The sequence below is a fragment of the Xenopus laevis genome, chromosome 2L (assembly GCF_017654675.1).
Source record: "Xenopus laevis strain J_2021 chromosome 2L, Xenopus_laevis_v10.1, whole genome shotgun sequence".
NCBI lineage: Eukaryota > Metazoa > Chordata > Amphibia > Anura > Pipidae > Xenopus > Xenopus laevis.
Window position 1 is genome coordinate 46,344,245 of NC_054373.1, and position 18,235 is coordinate 46,362,479.

The 18,235-nt window shown below is 38.0% G+C and overlaps 1 protein-coding gene across 2 annotated transcripts in view; it reads right to left on the minus strand.

Annotated features, from left to right (window-relative positions):
* LOC108708025 (apoptosis-inducing factor 3) overlaps positions 1–12,536 on the minus strand; it is a 45,143-nt gene extending 32,607 nt beyond the window's left edge. Inside the window, exons 1-6 of one of the 2 annotated variants that reach the window (XM_018246274.2) lie at positions 12,103–12,536; positions 7,156–7,240; positions 4,084–4,193; positions 1,796–1,905; positions 1,469–1,513; positions 1,312–1,393 (exon numbers count right to left, since the gene is read on the minus strand). In XM_018246274.2, the coding sequence (XP_018101763.1) occupies positions 1,312–1,393; positions 1,469–1,513; positions 1,796–1,905; positions 4,084–4,193; positions 7,156–7,217 (409 nt within the window). In that variant the 5' untranslated portion in view covers positions 7,218–7,240; positions 12,103–12,536. Of the gene's footprint in view, positions 1–1,311; positions 1,394–1,468; positions 1,514–1,795; positions 1,906–4,083; positions 4,194–7,155; positions 7,241–11,619; positions 11,807–12,102 lie in introns of those variants that run through there. The other variant, XM_041581825.1, reaches the window with a different exon arrangement.
* Between the last annotated feature and the right edge of the window lie 5,699 nt (positions 12,537–18,235).

The window sequence follows — 18,235 nt, forward strand, 5'->3', positions numbered from 1 at the left end:
TGCCAGATTGGGGGACCTGATTGCAAACCCGATGTACAGGTTACATAATTAGATGCTAAGGAGGGAGGGGGAATGTAGGGAGAGCAGTGACATCTGGGAAGTGCTGAATGGAAACTGAAAGTAATTGCCTGCCCTGCCTCTATGCCTAAGGCAGGGGTCCCCAACCCTTTTTACCCGTGCCGTGAGTAAAATGCAGATGTACAAGGAGTTTGGTAGCAACACACAAATGAATTATGTTCCTGGGGGTGCCAAATAAGTGCTGTAATTTGCCATTTGGTAGCCCCTGTGTGGTCTGGCTGCCTACCGGAGACTCTGTTTGGCGGTACACCTGATTTTTATGCCACCAAAACTGTCCTCCAAGTGAGAAATTCAAAAATAAGCACCTGCTTTGAGGCCACTGGGAGCAACATCCATGGGGTTGGAGAGCAACATGTTGCTCACGAGCCAATGGTTGGGGATCACTGGTTTTAGGCATAGAGGAAGGGCAGGCAATATATGATTGACAGCTGGGATTTTTAAATGAGTTTACAACAGGTATGGATATTATAATAAAAAAGAATTTGGATTTCATGTTTAATTCGAAAAGGACTTTAATTATACAAGTTTTTATTTCTGGGTGACAGGTCCACTTTAAAGGGGTGGTTCACCTATAAGCTAACTTTTAGTATGTTATAGAACAGCCAGTACTAAGCAACTTTTTAAGGTTTTTTAAGGAATTTTCATAGTCTATTTTTAGTAGTAGCCTTCTTCTTCATATTTCCAGCTTTTAAATTGGGGTCATTGACCCCATCTAAAAAGCAAATGCTCTGTAAGGCCACACATATACTGTTTTTGCTTCTTTTTATTACTCATCTTTCGATTCAGGCTCTCTCCTATTTATATTTGAGTCTCTTATTCAAATCAATCCATGGTTGCTAGGGTAGTTTGGACCCTAATAATCCGATTGCAGGAATTGCAAACTGAAGAGCTGCTTAATATAAAGCTAAATAGCTCAAAAAACACGAATAATAAAAAAAGAAAACAAATAGCAAATTGCCTCAGAATAGTATTCTCTACATCATACCTAAAGTTATTTTAAACCCCCTTTAAAAAGCCTAGTCTTGGCCATTGTTGCCTTGCATTTATGTTGGCTCTGTCTCCATATTATAGATATGATAATGAAATTCTAATTATAAGTGTTTAATAAAAATAATGACACAAATAATAAATATCACTTATGGTGTTGACTTAACATTCTTAATGAGTGCATTTTGCACCACTGGGGACAAAAATGAAGGTTTTGTGCTATCCTTTAAGACTGCATAATTGTACCTGATCCTATTAGGACTATGTTAGTCCTGTCCCCGTTGTTGTGTCTGCTCATTTCCTTCACTCTCTTGGCATTGTCAAGGGCCTAGAAAAGGAAAATTAGAGTTATATGTTGAATTCCCATGATGCTTCTACTTTGCTGGTTCCTTTAATGATTTACCTTCCTACTGGCAGTAAGTAGCACTTTTCCATTCTGTATGGTCACCTGGGGATTAGAATTATACATTTAAAAGAGAAATGAATAAACAAATGAAACTGAAAAATCTGCATAAAACATAGCATACATTATCATTGATTGCGTTCTTCTCTATTCTCTCATGCTTTGTATGCTCTTTAGAATATACAACAGGGAGTTTTACTAAGAAAACGTATGTTGCTAACCTGGATTTTTTCTCTTGGATTTATTTATGGAAAAAATAAAGCAAAGTACGGTACATTATTTCTTCAGACATATGGAATGCATACAGTCATCCTAGCGATATGTTACCTCAAAGCAAGGCAGGCTGTCCAGTCCCGGGTATTCTTCAATATCCCCAGTCTCAATATTGAAACAGGCTCCATGCCAAGGACAGCGGACCCTATTGCCTGACAGGACTCCTGCAATTCAGAGCATGCCATTTGTAAATACCAACAACAGATGCCCATAATATTTACATATGGTATGAACCTTTGTTATATATGTACCAGCAGCAGTTATGCTTAACTAGGAGTTTACTTTACAGCAGATGGAGTAAATCAAGATTCCTTGTCATGTATACAGAGACTTGGAGAGCTATGTTAGTAAAATAATGGCAAAATGCCTGATGTTGTGATTTTGAAATCTTTCAAGACACTCAACAGCAGTGGTTTCCAAACTGTGGGACTGGCTTCCCTAGAGGGCCTCTAGAACAATGGCTGGGGGAGTACCTACCTTGAAGGCTAATTAAAGGGGAAATATTGTGGCAATGAAAATATAAACTTCATCATACTAAAATAATAAACTTTCTAAATATTATCAATTAAGAAGGCTTGTTTCTGAAATAATCAAATTACTCTTCACTCTCTTCCTCTGAGCATCAGTTTCTCTTCATTCTGTCTTCATGTAGAAGTTGGGAGTCAGTCTGATTTTGATTGACAGTTAAGTCTAATACAGCTTTTGGGGGGCTCCATTTGCCTTGATGATGCATTATAGCTCACGCTTTTAAAATCTCAATAGTTCCTCTTTAAGATGAGACTGGAGGAGAACCACTGCTCTACGATATATTAATCCAACTAATAAACTATGTGCAACGATCACGTTCCTATCTGAATCTATATACAGGTATGGGACCTATTATCCCGAATGCTCGGGATCTTACGTTTTTCTGGATAACAGATCTTTCTGTAATTTGGATCTTCGTCTCTTAAGTCTATTAGAAAATCATGTAAATAAACATTAAACAACCCCAATAGGCTGGTTCTACTTCCAGTAAGGATTAATTATATCTTAGCTTGGATCAAGCACAGGGTACTGTTTTATTATTATTATTACATATTATTATTACAGAAAAAAATAATTTTTAAAAATATTAATTTATTTTATTAAAATGGAGTCTATGGGAGATGGTCTTTCAGCAATTCGGAGCTTTCTGGTTAACGTGTTTCCAGACAACGGATCCAACACCTGTATGTGGCACCACCCCAGTAAATGGGAGAATAAAGAAAGATATAGACTTGTTTAATGGAAAGGTGTGAAATAAAAAAACTCCACCTCTCCACCAATCATTCAAATGACACAAAGAGCAGACACATGCAGAAAGCGGTTTTCATGGTAATAACATTTTTCACATCTCTAAATGTAACTTTTTTTGGGTTAATATAACTCCTAATGGCTTAATTTGACGGCACTTGCTTTGTATGTCAGTTGGGTCTACGTAACACCTTCCTTTTAGTATTACCTAAATAAGCAACAATCTTTTTCATTTCATAAATACAAAACAATATATAAGAATTTTAATGTAATCACAGGTCACTTCAGTTTTAGAAATGTCTCTACTTAACAAGGAACTCAGTTTGAAAAGTATTGTAGAAGTATTCGTCAGGCAAAATACAAATGAAAGCTAGAAAGGCACAGTATATATTTTGTTAGATCAGTGAAAGTAGATAACTAAAGAACGTAAGGGACAGTGCAGTCACATCAAGCTTGCAATGCACAGAGGTCCATTATGATTAAATTCACTTAAAGGGGGATGGCACACTTTTGGAGAAGAAATAATATAAGATGCAAGAGGATGCCTATACTTCCAATTTAGATTTTTAATAAAAAAAATTAGTTTAACTTAATTAAATTATGTGATATTGAACTTTACACTTGTGTTGTTGACTTTAATGGAAATCTCATTGACACCAGCAGTATAAGGTAAATTTCCATGGGAGCCATGAGCTTTAGGCTTCTCAAACAATTCATTTATTTGACTACAGAGCATTCTGTTTTCTTTACTTTTCTTTTTTTAAGTACAAGTTCATTCCATAGTCAGAGCTGGAGGCATTGATATATTCAGTATGGAATAATATGTGTTTTTTTCACATGCAGATCCTTTATCAATACCTTATGTTTCTTATCCATATGAAAACAGAGACATTATTCAAAAGAACTTCATTGTTCAGTTTCCAACTTATTTTTTTTTTTAGCTGAGCAAACACACCATAATATACATTTGTTATAAATATAAGGCACTCAGTATGACACAACAGGAAAAAAACTTAGATTACCTTGACATATGTGAATGGATATACAGACAAACAGGTAATTCTGACCTTTACTCAGAGGTGCACCGTAATGGGTACACTTGCCGCCAACCGCAGTGAAAACTCCATTACTCTTCACTAGCAGGATAGTCTGACCTTGAACATCAAACTCACGCATCCTGTGTGTAGGATAGAGAGAGTTTCATTAATTATCGGATGAAGAATGAAAATCTTAGCTTTGGCATACCCCCTCCCTGCTGACCTGATATATTTCAGTAGAAAAAAGCCCATCAGCCTATTATGATCCTCCATGTCTAGTCTACTACTTACCATTTACACAATTCCAATGCCCATTTTTCATGTCTTTGACTACTGCACAGGACTGTGGACATGAGTATTTCCATATGACTTCAACGGATGACACATACAACGGATGACAAGTCGTGAAAGGCCTTCTAGCTAGCCACATTGCCTTAGAGGCTATAACATATTCATGGGGGAAATAGTATAGGGAATATAATAGTGTTACAAATCTTTTGTGCATTTCTGCTGGCATACAAGAAACAAAAGTAGGAGAGCCTGCTCAAGGAAAAAAAAGCTGTATATGTGAGGGATAGCTATAATGTGAGCCAGCATATTTGGGCGGCTATTTAAGATCCATGCAGCAGTGCCAGCGATGATGATATTCTCAGCTTGCCTCACCACATGGCTAAAGACCACCTGATTACCTCTGCAAATAATTTGGTTTTGCCACTTAATCGTATTCTTTAGTTCTGATTAACAAAGCTAACATATATTTTGAGACCCTGAACTATAAAAAGCCTATATAAAAAAAGCACCAAAAAAGGCTACTCTCGTCAACTCTACAGCTGGTCATATATGGGCTAGTAGTAGTTGCCACCTTGGTCCATCCAAACTGAGTCCACAGCTTACTGACCCATGTATAGGGCCCACTAACTTGCCTGCCAGACAGATATCTGTCCGGACGAGGTCTTTACTAGCACCTTGATGATGTTCTCGTCTAACAGGTGACCATTTGTATGATGTGTCCGTGGCTAAATTGGGCTGAGATCTGTTATTTTGGCAACTTCTCCAAACAAGCAGATTTTGCAGTGTATGGACAGCTTTAGTCCTGTATAACACTTGTAGCATTCATCAGTATCTAATCTAATTGCAGTGAGGCACTGGATAATACAAGTTCTAATTGCTAGTCTCTGATCCTGCAAGTCAAACACTATGTACATACAATTAATGTAATTTTGCGCATGCAGATGTCAGAAGTTCGCAACTGTTGAAAAAGTTCAGATAAGATGTTAAAGGAACAGCAACATCTAAAAATGAAAATTGTTTTAAAGGAATGGCAATAAAATGTATTATTACCCTGCACTGGTAAAACTGGTGTATTTGCTTCAGAAACACAATTATAGTTTATATAAGCACAATGCTGTGTAGCCATGGGGGCAGCCATTCAAACAAAGGATACACAGTACATAACAGATAAACTCTGTAGAAACCCATAGTATACTAGAGCTTGTCTGTTATCTGCTATGTCCCAGTACCTCTTCTCCATTTTCAGCTTTGAATGGCTGCCCCCATGGCTACACAGCAGCTTGTTTATATAAACCAGTGATCCCCAACCATTTGCTCATAAGCAACATGTTACTCACCAACCCCTTGAATGTTGCTCTCAGTGGGCTCAAAGCAGGTGTTTATTTTTTAATTCCTGGTTTGATTGCATATTTTGGTTGCATAAAAACCAGGGGTCAGCATACATCACTCTGGAGAACCACATGTGTTTTATTTTTTCCTGTACAACATGTTTTCAATACAATAATCCTTCATCAGGTGATGATGAAGGATTATTGTATCCGAAACATGTTGTGCAGCAAAAATAAAACACTGAACTGTGGTTCTCCAGAGCGAAATTTATTCGGATTTCTAAAATTGGATGGTTTTGATGCTGCCAAACAGAGGCCCCTATAGGCTGCCAGTCCACATACCAAATGGCTAATCACAGCACTAATTCTGCACCACCCAGGAACATTTTTCATGCTTGCATTGCTCCCCAACTCTTTTTACATCTGAATGTTGCTCAAGGGTACAAACGGTTGGGGACCCCTGATATAAACAATTGTAGAGTTTCTGAAGCATACACACTAGTTTTACCAGTGCAAAGAAACAAAACATTTATTATTTAAACCATATCTTTAATTTTTTGGTGTTACTGTTCCTTTAAAGGTCAGCTGGAAAACCTACCTGCTTTTTTTTTTAAGTAACCACACAAATGAATGGGTGCAGCTTAGAATAAAACACAGGCAGCAAACACAAACAGTAAAAAAGCCAGCCCTTTCAAAGGTCTTATCAGTCTAACGTTTATCTGAAATGCCTTTTAGGCTAATGGCACACTGGGCTGTTTCTCCGCCTGTGCAAAAAAAAAAAGCAGATCAAACCTGATATTCTTCTTGCTGTAAGTGCACAGCATTGGCTTATATGTGCACACAGACTTTTTTTCGGGAAAAAAAAAAGCATACTTTCCTGTTCACATACCGACTTCTGCTCCATGTGAACAGGCCCTGCCTGTAAGTGCACATACTGCGAGAAACAAATGGAAGTGGATTTCATTGGACTTTGAGTATTAAAGGAGAACTAAACCCCCCACCAGTAAGAAAGGCCCATACCAACTACCCTACATAATCCTCCCCACCCTGCTTCCCTCCCGCAAGGTTCATTACCCCTGAAAGTGTCCCGAATACATTGCTCACGTATCGGTGCAGAGTAAGTGCAGCGGAGATCATTGGCTCCATCTTCCGGATCTTCTGTCTTCTTTGGGTCCTCTTCCTGCCCTTTGAAAATTTACGGCACTTTTGGCACATGTGCAATTGCTACGAACTGGAAGACTGCTCCAACTGCGCATGAATACCGCAATCCCTTACAGATGAAGACCGAAGATCCAGAAGATGGTGCCCATGAGCTCCACTGTGCTTACTCTGCACAGATATGTTGTGAGCAATGTATTTGGGACACTTTGAGGGGTAATGAACTATGTGGGGGGGGGGCAGGGTAGTAGATAGGGGATTTCTTATTGGGGGGGGGGGAATTAGTTCTCCTTTAAAGGTATAATTCTCTGTTCTTAGTACTTACTCTCCCTCTTTCAGTTCTGACTCTCCACACAGCTCCTGTGTGATTCTCTCATTTCCACTCATGTTGTGCTCTTCTTTGTAGGTGACTGTGAAGACAAAAATTTAATGAGATTACTTTATGTGTATAAATCTGTATGTTCAGTGTAAATTCAACCATTTATTGTACAGCACTGAAAAATAATGGTAATAATAATAGGCAACAGTAATTGGGATGTTAACCTCAAGGGAATACTCAGTAGCCAAGGAAACACCTTTTTCTGACTATGATAAACCCTGACCTGTTTAGGATTAGCTGTTGTTGGGAGGGTTTTAGCATAATCCACATTTTTACTAGATAAACCTTCTGAATAATTATGCCTCTCACTGTGATCATCTGCTATATATATTATCTAGAAAAACTTAATATTCAGTCTTCTGGGTTCTGAGCGATAAAAGAACAGTCTTCATACCAACAGCCATTTTATTGTCTGGAGCAGAACAAAATGTAAAGTCCTGGAATTATGGAAGCACACTGTTATTCTCAAATCAGTACAGACTGCAAATGTAAAGGACAAGGCAATCCCCCTAAACATGTCTTCATCAGTTTGTTGCTGCCCCTTTTACCCCTCTAAAACGTTATGTTTTTTTTAGATAAAAAATGTACTTTATTGATAATCCAATAGCAATATAATCAGAAGACTTTTGGGCAGGTAAATTAACTGTTCTTGCTTAATTCAGAACCCAGGAGACTAAATATTGATTTGCTTATCACTAATCTAGATATATATATACATATAGGAGATGATCAAAATGAGAAGTAGCATTATTCAGAAGGCTTATCTAATGAAACTGAGGATTAAGCCATGATCATCCTGACAACAGCTAATCCTAACAGATCAGGTTTTATTATAGCCAGGCAAAAGTGTTTCCTTGGCTACGGTGTATACCCTTGAGTACACCCCCTTTTAGCTGTAACTGTAAATGTTGCCTATGCCAGACGTATATATTCAAATACTGATATATACACCATTGGTGAAAAACATCTGAATGCCATTAGCCTTAAATTTTATCAATGTGGATATCAACACACAATGCAGAATTCCAGTGCCACTGACAATGAGCACAAAGCCCTTTTGGCAAATAGTGTATACAGTGGGATGTTGCTCTTCTCTCATATGTTTTCCAGTTCCACATTATTATGTTAGCTCAAAAGAAACATTGGGTAAAAGCTCATTTTTAATTTTTTGTTTAAACGGTGTATTTTTGTGATTGATCAGTTCATCAGAGTTCAAATTTAGATCTAGATTGCATTGCTTCTAATTCAGTTACTTCTTTGGCTACAGAGCATTACATTATTCAGTAATGTGACATTATAATAATCTACTGTCACATGATGTTTTCAGAACAATAATTCTTTGGTGGTTCTATCAAGTTACCTTTACAAAAGACAACAAGCATTGTAGGCCGCTCAGGATCTCGTATTAGTTACATAGATCACATACATGAATTGTAGGAGAGCTGTATTCAGCGAGTCTCACCTTTCCCTTGTTGGCTTTCACACCATGACACAGCAAAAAATGCTATAAATAGCTGCTCCCATTTTCCAGCCTTTTACATTAAATAATGTTATCAGGCCACAAGAACTGATTGATTCTGCAAGTTAGAAATCAACCTTTCCACCTGGTATTATATCTTTTTTCATTGCCATTATCTTTGTTATTATGATAATTTCCACTACTAAAGAAGGTGAAACCAGCCTATTGGGTTTAATTAATGTCTATATGATTTTCTAGTAGACTTAGGGGCAGATTTATCAAGGGTTGAAGTGAATTCGAGGGAATTTTCGAAGTAAAAAAATTCGAAGTAATTTTTTGGATACTTCGAACTTTGAATAGGATACTACGAATTTGAATTTACTTTGACTCAAAGTAAAAATCGTTGGAATATTAGACCATTCGATCAAAGTACTGTCTCTTTAAAAGAAACTTTGACTTCAATACTTCGCCAAATGAAATCTGCCGAAGTGCTATGTTAGCCTATGGGGACCTTTTCTAGACCATTTTTCTAAGTCTTCAAACAACGATTTAATCGTATGATCGAACGATTTTACTTCGATGGTTCGATGGCAAAATTCGGTGAAAAATACTTCGACATTCGAAGTCGAAGTATTTAAATTCGATGGTCGAATTTCGAGTATTTTACACTTCGAAATTCGACCCTTGATAAATCTGCCCCTTAAGGTATGAAGATCCAAATTACGGAAAGGCCCATTATCCGGAGAGCCCCAGGTCCTGAGCATTCTGGATACATATAAATATATATATATATATATATATATATATAGATACACACATATATATATAAATATACATATATATATATATATATATATATATATATATATATATTTATATATATATATATATATATATATATATATATATATATATATATATATATATATATATATATATACAGATTTGCAAAGATCAAGGAAAATAGGTATCAAAAGAATTATTAAAACATAGTTCCCCACATACCATCACACATCAGTACCAAAGTATCATTGCTACAAAACATTCAAAGAACAGAGTTGAGTAATAAAAAATAACACCGTTGAGTGAAAAATGAACGCCCATAAATCACCATTAGTCTGGGAATAATCCTCCTGTTTAATAAAAAAAAAAAATTGTGCTCACACATAAGCATTTGATAGACTATAGTATTGTGCAATGAGGGTATGGCCATATAAATTAAAAAAAAACATAGATCCTCTGCATATACCTCAGCCATATCAATATGTTAAAGGACATTCGTAGCTTGTGGAAGTATACCCAGCGTAGTCATTTGCACAAAGGCCTTAAATGCAATGTGGTTATTACATCACATGTGTTATCATTATACACTTGACTCACGGCTCTCAAAAGCATCAGTATGCATTCATTTAATATGCTTGAATTATTTTGTAATACATGCAGTCCCCAAGTTACGTATGAGGTTCTCTAGGTTTGTTCTCAAATTGAATTTGTATGTAAGTTGGAACAGTTACATTTAGCTATTAAATGCAACTTAATCAGATGTTTGTCTTAACATAATATTTATTTTTACCTTTCTGTGCTCTGCAGTAGACAACACACGCTACAGGGGGTTGGGGTGGGTGGTTTATTGAAGCTAAATTCTAATAAAGGCCCTGCAAACACAGCACATTACTGTTTCTATGGTTTTTAAGTTATTTGTGTGTATATATATATATATATATATAATACACAAAAGCCATGAATATCTTGTAAATTATATCCTTATAAACGGTGAGTTCTGATGTCATCAGTTATAAACGGTGAGTTCTGATGTAATTTCTGTCACGACTCACTGAAACTTGTGTATTATAATAAATAAAGTACCCCCAGTTGTAAAATATGAGGATATTAGAAGTTACCTCTGAGTTCCATGACCTGTATAAAAACACTCGGCCTTCGGCCTCGTGTTTTTATATGGTCATGAAACTCCTCGGTAACTTATAATATCCTTATATTTTACAATAGGGGGTACTTTATTCACTATATATATATATATATATATATATATATATATATATATATATATATATAAAGCCATGTGGAGCCTTTGAGAAAGGCTGAGGAGTCAACCGAAACGTCAGTCTGCTGCTATTTTATTAAATAAATTCTGTTTAATTTTTAAGACCTGAGTAGTGCTGATCCGCTTCTTGCGATTGCGCGTATATATATATATATATATATATATATATATATATATATATATATATATATATATATATATATATGTTTTTGTCTATCCCTTTCTACTCTTTGCCCTGGTGGCTCAGACTGTGGATACGATGTAAGACAAGGCAGCTGATTAACAGACCTGCCTTTGCAGGAGTTAAGGTGGCCATACACGGGCCGATAAAAGCTGCCGACAGACAGAGTCGGCAGCTTATTGGCTGTGTATGGGCTCCCCCCCCCCGATAGGCTTCCCCGATCGAGATCTGGCCGACTCGATCGGAAGGGACTAAAAATTCCGTCGGATCGCGGCCGCATCTGTTCATTGATGCGGTCCCGCGATCCGACCGCCCGTTAGGCATCGTTAGGATCCGATCGTTGGGCCCTAGGGCCCACAATCGGATCAGCCCGGTATTGCCCACCTCAAGGTGGGCATATCGGAGGGAGATCCGCTCGTTTGGCGACATCGCCATACGAGCAGATCTCTCCATGTATGCCCACCTTTAGGCATATGTTGCTTTCAATAGCAATTGGTTTTACAAATAACTTTAAAAACACTGACTTTTTAAAAAAAATAAATGTATTTTGGAAACTTGTTCAGAATTAGGTTTTCTTTTATTAAGGAAATGTCAAAGCTTCCCTTCTTTGATGTAAGATCCCATGCACTTTGTCGTTTTCAACCCGCAACCTAGCAAAACAGGGTGACAACTGACAACTGCTTGGTTCCCCCTTTCTTTCATACATACCTTATAATAGAGATCTAGGAGGGCAATGTACAAAGATCAGATGCAGACTCTGCATATGGATGCAATTTTCTGGTGCAGATGAGTTAATATTCGATGTGGTTGGTAATCAAATGATGAAGTTGCAAGCGACCCTGGTCAGTTTAAAATGGGATCAGGTCAAAGCATGACTGTGGTGCTGTCAGTACATTGCTTGACGCTAATCATATCCAAATAGACTTAGGCTGGAATTGCAAAAACTCACAAGTGCGCATGCGGCCTAAAAAACTTTTAACTTTGAGGTATTTGTGTTAATTTACTAAAGTCTATTCGTATTACTCATAGGAGGAGGCAGACTAAGATTAGAAGAGACAGGAGACAGATGCCTATCCAGAAATGCTTAACTAGAAGACATTCAGGGGCTGAGAAGCAGAAGTAAATGAAAGTGTAATGAAGTAGAGAGAGAAGGCAGAAAGAAAGTTGGTTAGATGTGCTGAGGTGACTCACCCTGTGCTTAGGTAATGGGCTGCTGGTTAGAGCACCACAAGGATCTAGTGCTTATTCCAAGGCGTGAGACAGGCTGTGGCTGCTGCTTTCATTCACACATACACCAACCTACATCAGCAACTACTGCTCCGGCTGCAGCCAGATCTGCCTACTCATGCTGCCTTTATTTATTCCAACGGCCAATCACAAGCTTGCACCAGGCACTTTTAACCCAGCAACTAACCCCACCCTGAGGCAGCCACTCACAGTAAATGCAGAGAAATGTCAGACAACTGGTTCTGGTTAACAGAGAACTGGAAAAGTGTCTCTTTTGCACAACATAACGTTAAAGAGCAGGGTTTTCTTTATACATTTGCCCATCAATAACTATGTAATCCAGAATGGTATATTGTCAAAATATACCAGTTGTAACTAGAAATTCATGAAGGAAAGCACTCCCTCAGCACGTGAATGTGTTACACCCAGCAATGAATCTGTTGGGACCTGTGTCCTGTTAAGTAATTATAACAGACAGGATGTTTTTTGGCAGAACTTTTATTCTTACATTGTTCTGTTGACATGCTTCAAAGGAGAGGTACCATCATTTATATGAATAGTGCCCCAAGGGAAAGTGACGCCCCACCTGCTCGATTCTGGCTCGTGGGGAGCTTTAATGAGAGACTGGCAGTTGGTAACACCCTGGCAAAGAGCCTCAGCCTAAATTGGTTCTGTCATAAGGAAAATTTTCATTCAAATAAGGGGCACTTCTTTTTTTCAACCCATAGCAACTAATTTGAAATTAGCACTTAACAGTGAACTGTCATAAGAGTGATAAAAGCTTATTTTCATCTGTTATTAGGACTAGGGCACACCAGGCATTTTACACAAAATAAGATTGTGTTCTGTAGTCCAACTCCAGTTCCCCACATGGATGTTGGCAGAGTTAAGGTAGCCATACGACAACTTACTGGCTCATGTATGGGGCCACAGATGGGCCAGCCAGAACAATATCTGGCAGAATATAAGGCAGCTTTGAAATTGCCATTTGACGAGGGACACACTGGCGAATTGATGTGGTCCCTGTTTGAGGTGTCTCTGATTCAGTCATTGGCCCTTATGCCAACAATAAAGTAGTTTGATTGGGCCCACAATGTGGGTGGCCAAAACAAACTCAGATAAATTTGTTTGGCAACCTCGCCAAATAAATTAATCTGGCCATATGTCCACCTTTAGAGTCACATTTTCCACATAGTGAATGGTATAAAGGCCCTGTTTACTTCACTGCAAGTTCCGTGGCACACCCATCCTCTGCCTGTGTGCCCTGACCCTAATGATAATCACTGGGGGGGGGGTGTCTGAAATTTGCCACCCTCACTTTTCATACCTCATTAAGAACATACAAGTTGTTGAATAAGGACTGCATCAAACGTCCATGTAACTTACACCAACATTTTCAGACTTGCTATCTTGCTCACCAGACAGGCCATAAATGTGGCCCCTACACACCTTCTTTATACATTGTCCCATCAATAACTAAGAATCTGCGGATTCTGGCAAAGGTAAGAGGTGCTGCTTTAAGATGCAACACACAGTCACAATCTAGTGAGCTAGTGGGGGGGGGGGCTGTTTAGGCTTTATTGTACTTGGAATGCCACAGCCTATTTTGACTCCCAATGACAGCTAGGAGCACATTTACTAAGAGTGAAGGATTAGAATATAAAAAACTTCAACTATTCGACCATTCGAAAATCTAAGTACTGTCTCTTTAAAAAAAACTTTGACTACATACTTCGGTAGTTCAAACCTACCAAGGTATAATGTTAGCCTTTGGGGAGCTTCCCCATCACTTTCCTAAGCTTTTTTTGATTGAAGAAAAATCGGTTGATCGATTAAAATCCTTCGAATTTCGAAGTATTTTTTTGGGTACTTCGACCATCGAATAGGCTACTACGACCTTCAACTTCGATGCAAACGATTCGCATAAAATCGTTCGATCAATCGATTAAAATCCTTCGAATCGTTCTAACGATTTGTACTTCGATCGATCGAAGTATTTGCGCTAAATCCTTCGAAATTCGAAGGATTTAACTTCGAGGGTCGAATTCGAGGGTTAATTAACCCTCAATATTCGACCCTTGATAAATGTGCCCCCCAGTGTATGCTAACTTTTCGTAAGCTATAAAATGGCCTATACTCAACTGCTTGTCAGTTGGTCTTCCTTTTTTTTTTTATTTGTTTTTAAAGATGTTTCCATCTTACAAATAGGGATCACTACCCCGGCAGCAAACTATGTTCTGTGAGGCTACAATTTTAGTGTTATTGTTACTTTTTAATCATTATCTTTGTATTCAGGCCTATGCGTCTTTCAGTCTCTGATTCCCACCACTACCTGGTTGCTAAGGTAGACAAGGCCCTAGCAACCGGATAGCCACAGAAATTCCAGACTGGAGTGCTGCTGAACAAAAAAAGAAATTAAAAAACACAAGTAATTTAAATTGAAGACCAATTGCAGACTGTCTCAGAATACCACTCTGTACATCATACTAAAAGCTACTTTTATGTTGAACAATTTAGTTTAAGACTGAATGTACAAATTAATTACATTTTGAAAAAGTAATAGTTATGTTTAACTTTACTGCTGCAATTCACCCTACCTATACAATAGTGTTCAGACCACAGTGGTCCAAAATCACTTTTTTATTTAGAAGTGGTGACAACCCTGCTTGCACTTTAACAAGGCAACAACTCCTTACTTGAAACTGTTATGAAAACGTGTTATATCTATTATCAAAATGCGGTCAAGCATTCATTTAACAAAGTTAGAACTACATAAGAGATTTTTTCTTGGTATAAGATCAGTTAGCTAATTTTTAGATCATTTGGGCTCAATGTGCCAAGATGAGTGCTAAAGAGTCCATCTATAACATTAGAAATAATTGTGCACACACTCCTGCAGCCAAGGCGGTTGAGGTAAAAACTTGAAGCTTTATTCCATCATGTTAAAAGATATACGTCCTAACGCGGTTCGTATCAGATGATACGTAATCATAGGCACTAGTATTACAAAGGACCGTTACAGATATTTAAACTTAATTGAAGGAAATGACGTCCAGCTTGACCTTACATAAGGTTTTTCTCCAGACTCAAAACTAAAGCTGTCACTACAAAATGCATATCTTTGTCGCTTCTAAATGTCAAGTGAAACAAGGAAAATTAAAAAAACAAGTGCATATCGGTTATGCTAAAAATTACAATTCACAAATCCTTACAAATTTAGTACAATTAAAATCTACAAATAACAGATATATTTAGCATTTGAATTTGTATTATATGTCCAACAAGATGCTGTTCATATAATTATTGCGGTAATTAAATTAGTATAAACTTGCGAATATAGTTGCAATGAGATCATAGATTTTATGACTTTTCATCAAACCCAATTACATTCATTAACTTAAAAGAACTCATGGCAAGAAATCATAAACGATGATATACAGAGAAACAGAACACCATCAAGCATAATATTTACATTATTAACAAAACTATCCAAAACCTTAAATCGGTGCTACTAAAGCCCTCCAAACATCGGCGTTTAGGTATAGATGTTGTATCTTATATTGTATCTAAGCCAACACCAAGTGCATCAAACAGTATCGAATACCTCATAAATAGCAATATATGGGGAAAGCAAACCAAATCAATCAAGTAGTTAAAATCATTCTTAATATCTTACATTCCTCTCTGACAATAACCTGCTGGACCCCCTACAATCTGGTTTTAAGCCACAACACTCCACAGAAACTGCCCTGACTCGACTAACTAATGACCTTTTAACCGCTAAAGCCAACAATCATTTCTCACTACTAATACTGCTTGATCTCTCAGCCGCATTTGACACTGTAGATCACCCTCTCCTCCTCCAGTCGCTTGGCCTTCGTGACACAGCCCTAGCCCGGTTCTCATCTTACATCACCAATTGTTCCTTCAGTGTCTCCTACAATTGAGTATCATCTTCTCCCCTACCTCTTTCTGTTGGAGTTCCTCAAGGCTCTGTCCTGGGACCATTACTATTCTCCCTCTATACTTCCACCCTTGGCAAATTAATAAATTCGTATGGTTTCCACTACCACCTCTATGCTGACGATACTCAGATCTATATCTCATCTCCTGATCTCAACCCAGAACTCCTAACTCGCGTCTCCTCCTGCCTGTCTGCTATCTCTACCTGGATGTCGCAACGCTACCTTAAATTAAACCTCTCTAAAACTGAAATGGTTCTCTTTCCTCCAACTAACACCGGTAGCATCCCCGAAGTATCCATCATAGTTAACAATTCCACTATCACCCCCTCTCCCCAGGCCCGGTGCCTTGGGGTTATCCTAGATTCTGCCCTGTCATTCACTCCTCATATCCAGTCACTTATTAAATCATGTCACTTCCACCTAAGGAACATATCCAAAATACGATCATTTATCACCCAAGACGCTGCCAAAATTCTTATTCACTCTCTCATCATATCACGTCTAGACTACTGTAACTCTTTTAATTGGCCTCCCCCTCCAGAGACTGTCACCTCTCCAGTCCATAATGAACACTGCTGCGAGGCTCATACACCTCAGCAACCGCTCCTCCTCTGCCTCGCCATTCTGTCAATCCCTGCACTGGCTTCCGTTACCTTTCAGAATCAAATTCAAATTAATGACACTGACTTTCAAAGCACTTCATAACTCTGCCCGACCCTACATCTCTGAACTCCTCTCTATATACTCACCCACTCGCTTACTACGCTCCTCTACTGACCTGCTACTCAACTCTTCTCTCATTACCTCCTCACATGCTCGCATTCAAGACTTTGCAAGGGCTGCACCCCTCCTCTGGAATTCTCTCCCACGGTCTGTCCGACTTTCTCCCAACCTTTCTGCTTTCAAAAAATCTCTGAAAAAACACTTCTTTCGAGAAGCCTACCCTCACTCTGCTTAACTACCAAACGCAACACCACATAGAATACCACATTTCTCACCCACTTAATTCGATCTTGCCCACTCCCACACCTTGTGTATTACTCCCTTCCCTTTAGACTGTATGTCTATGCATAGGGCCTTCCTCACCTGTTTGTACCTGTATTGATTGTGATATTTGTTACTCCATATATTCTATATATGTAATTCATGTGATGTAGTTGTATAATCACATTTACTTTACAGTGCTACGCAATATGTTGGCGCTATATAAATACATGTTAATAATAATAATAATCTTACCACCATATTAATACTGCTGATATTTCCTAAACTATGGGTCTAAGTTGTAGGTTCTAATGCATCTAGGCAGCCGCCCGTTGCATCCAAATGTCACATACATTCACGTCTCGCTTCCACGTTATGTGTGAAACGGGCACGTGTTTGTGTGCTCTAAAGCAAATGCTTTCGATTCTCCATCCATGTTTAAAATCTTAAAGCATTAAAGCAGTTGTTAATAATTAATACTAGAGTAATACCAACCATATCAGGTATAACACGCAACGTCAAACTGAAAGTTTAACCCTCTAGGTTGCCTGGTATCTAAAGTAAAAATCCAGTATGCTTCTCTATGTCGGAGCTTTGACATCTTATGGCTGCCTCTTGGTGATTGATAAAACTTTTCTATTCCCTGGATCTTTAAGTTATTGATATCAAAATCACTGCATTCTAAAAAATGCCTAGTTGTGCTGTTACTAAGGGATTCGATACTATGAATGTGTTGTCGCATTCTACATTTAAGATTTCTAGATGTGCTCCCCACGTACTGAATGTTACATTTCTTGCATGTTAACAAATAAACCACATATGTGGTGTTGCAATTAAAGTAACATTTGTTGTTGTATCTGATGTTTGTGCTGTTACTAACAAACTCAGAAGATTTCTCCATATAACTGCATGTTACACAACGAGTTGCCCCACAACAATATGTTCCCACTGTACTTAACCAAGTTCTATCGCATACATCACTGGGTAACAAGATATTCCCAAGTTTTCTGGCACGCTGAGTTACGTACCCACACCCATTCTCCATCACTTTCCGCAATTTCTCATCTCCATTCAAAACTGGGAGATATTTTTGCACTATTTTTTTAAACTTGTAAAATTGTTTGCTATAGGTAGTGATAAACATGGGT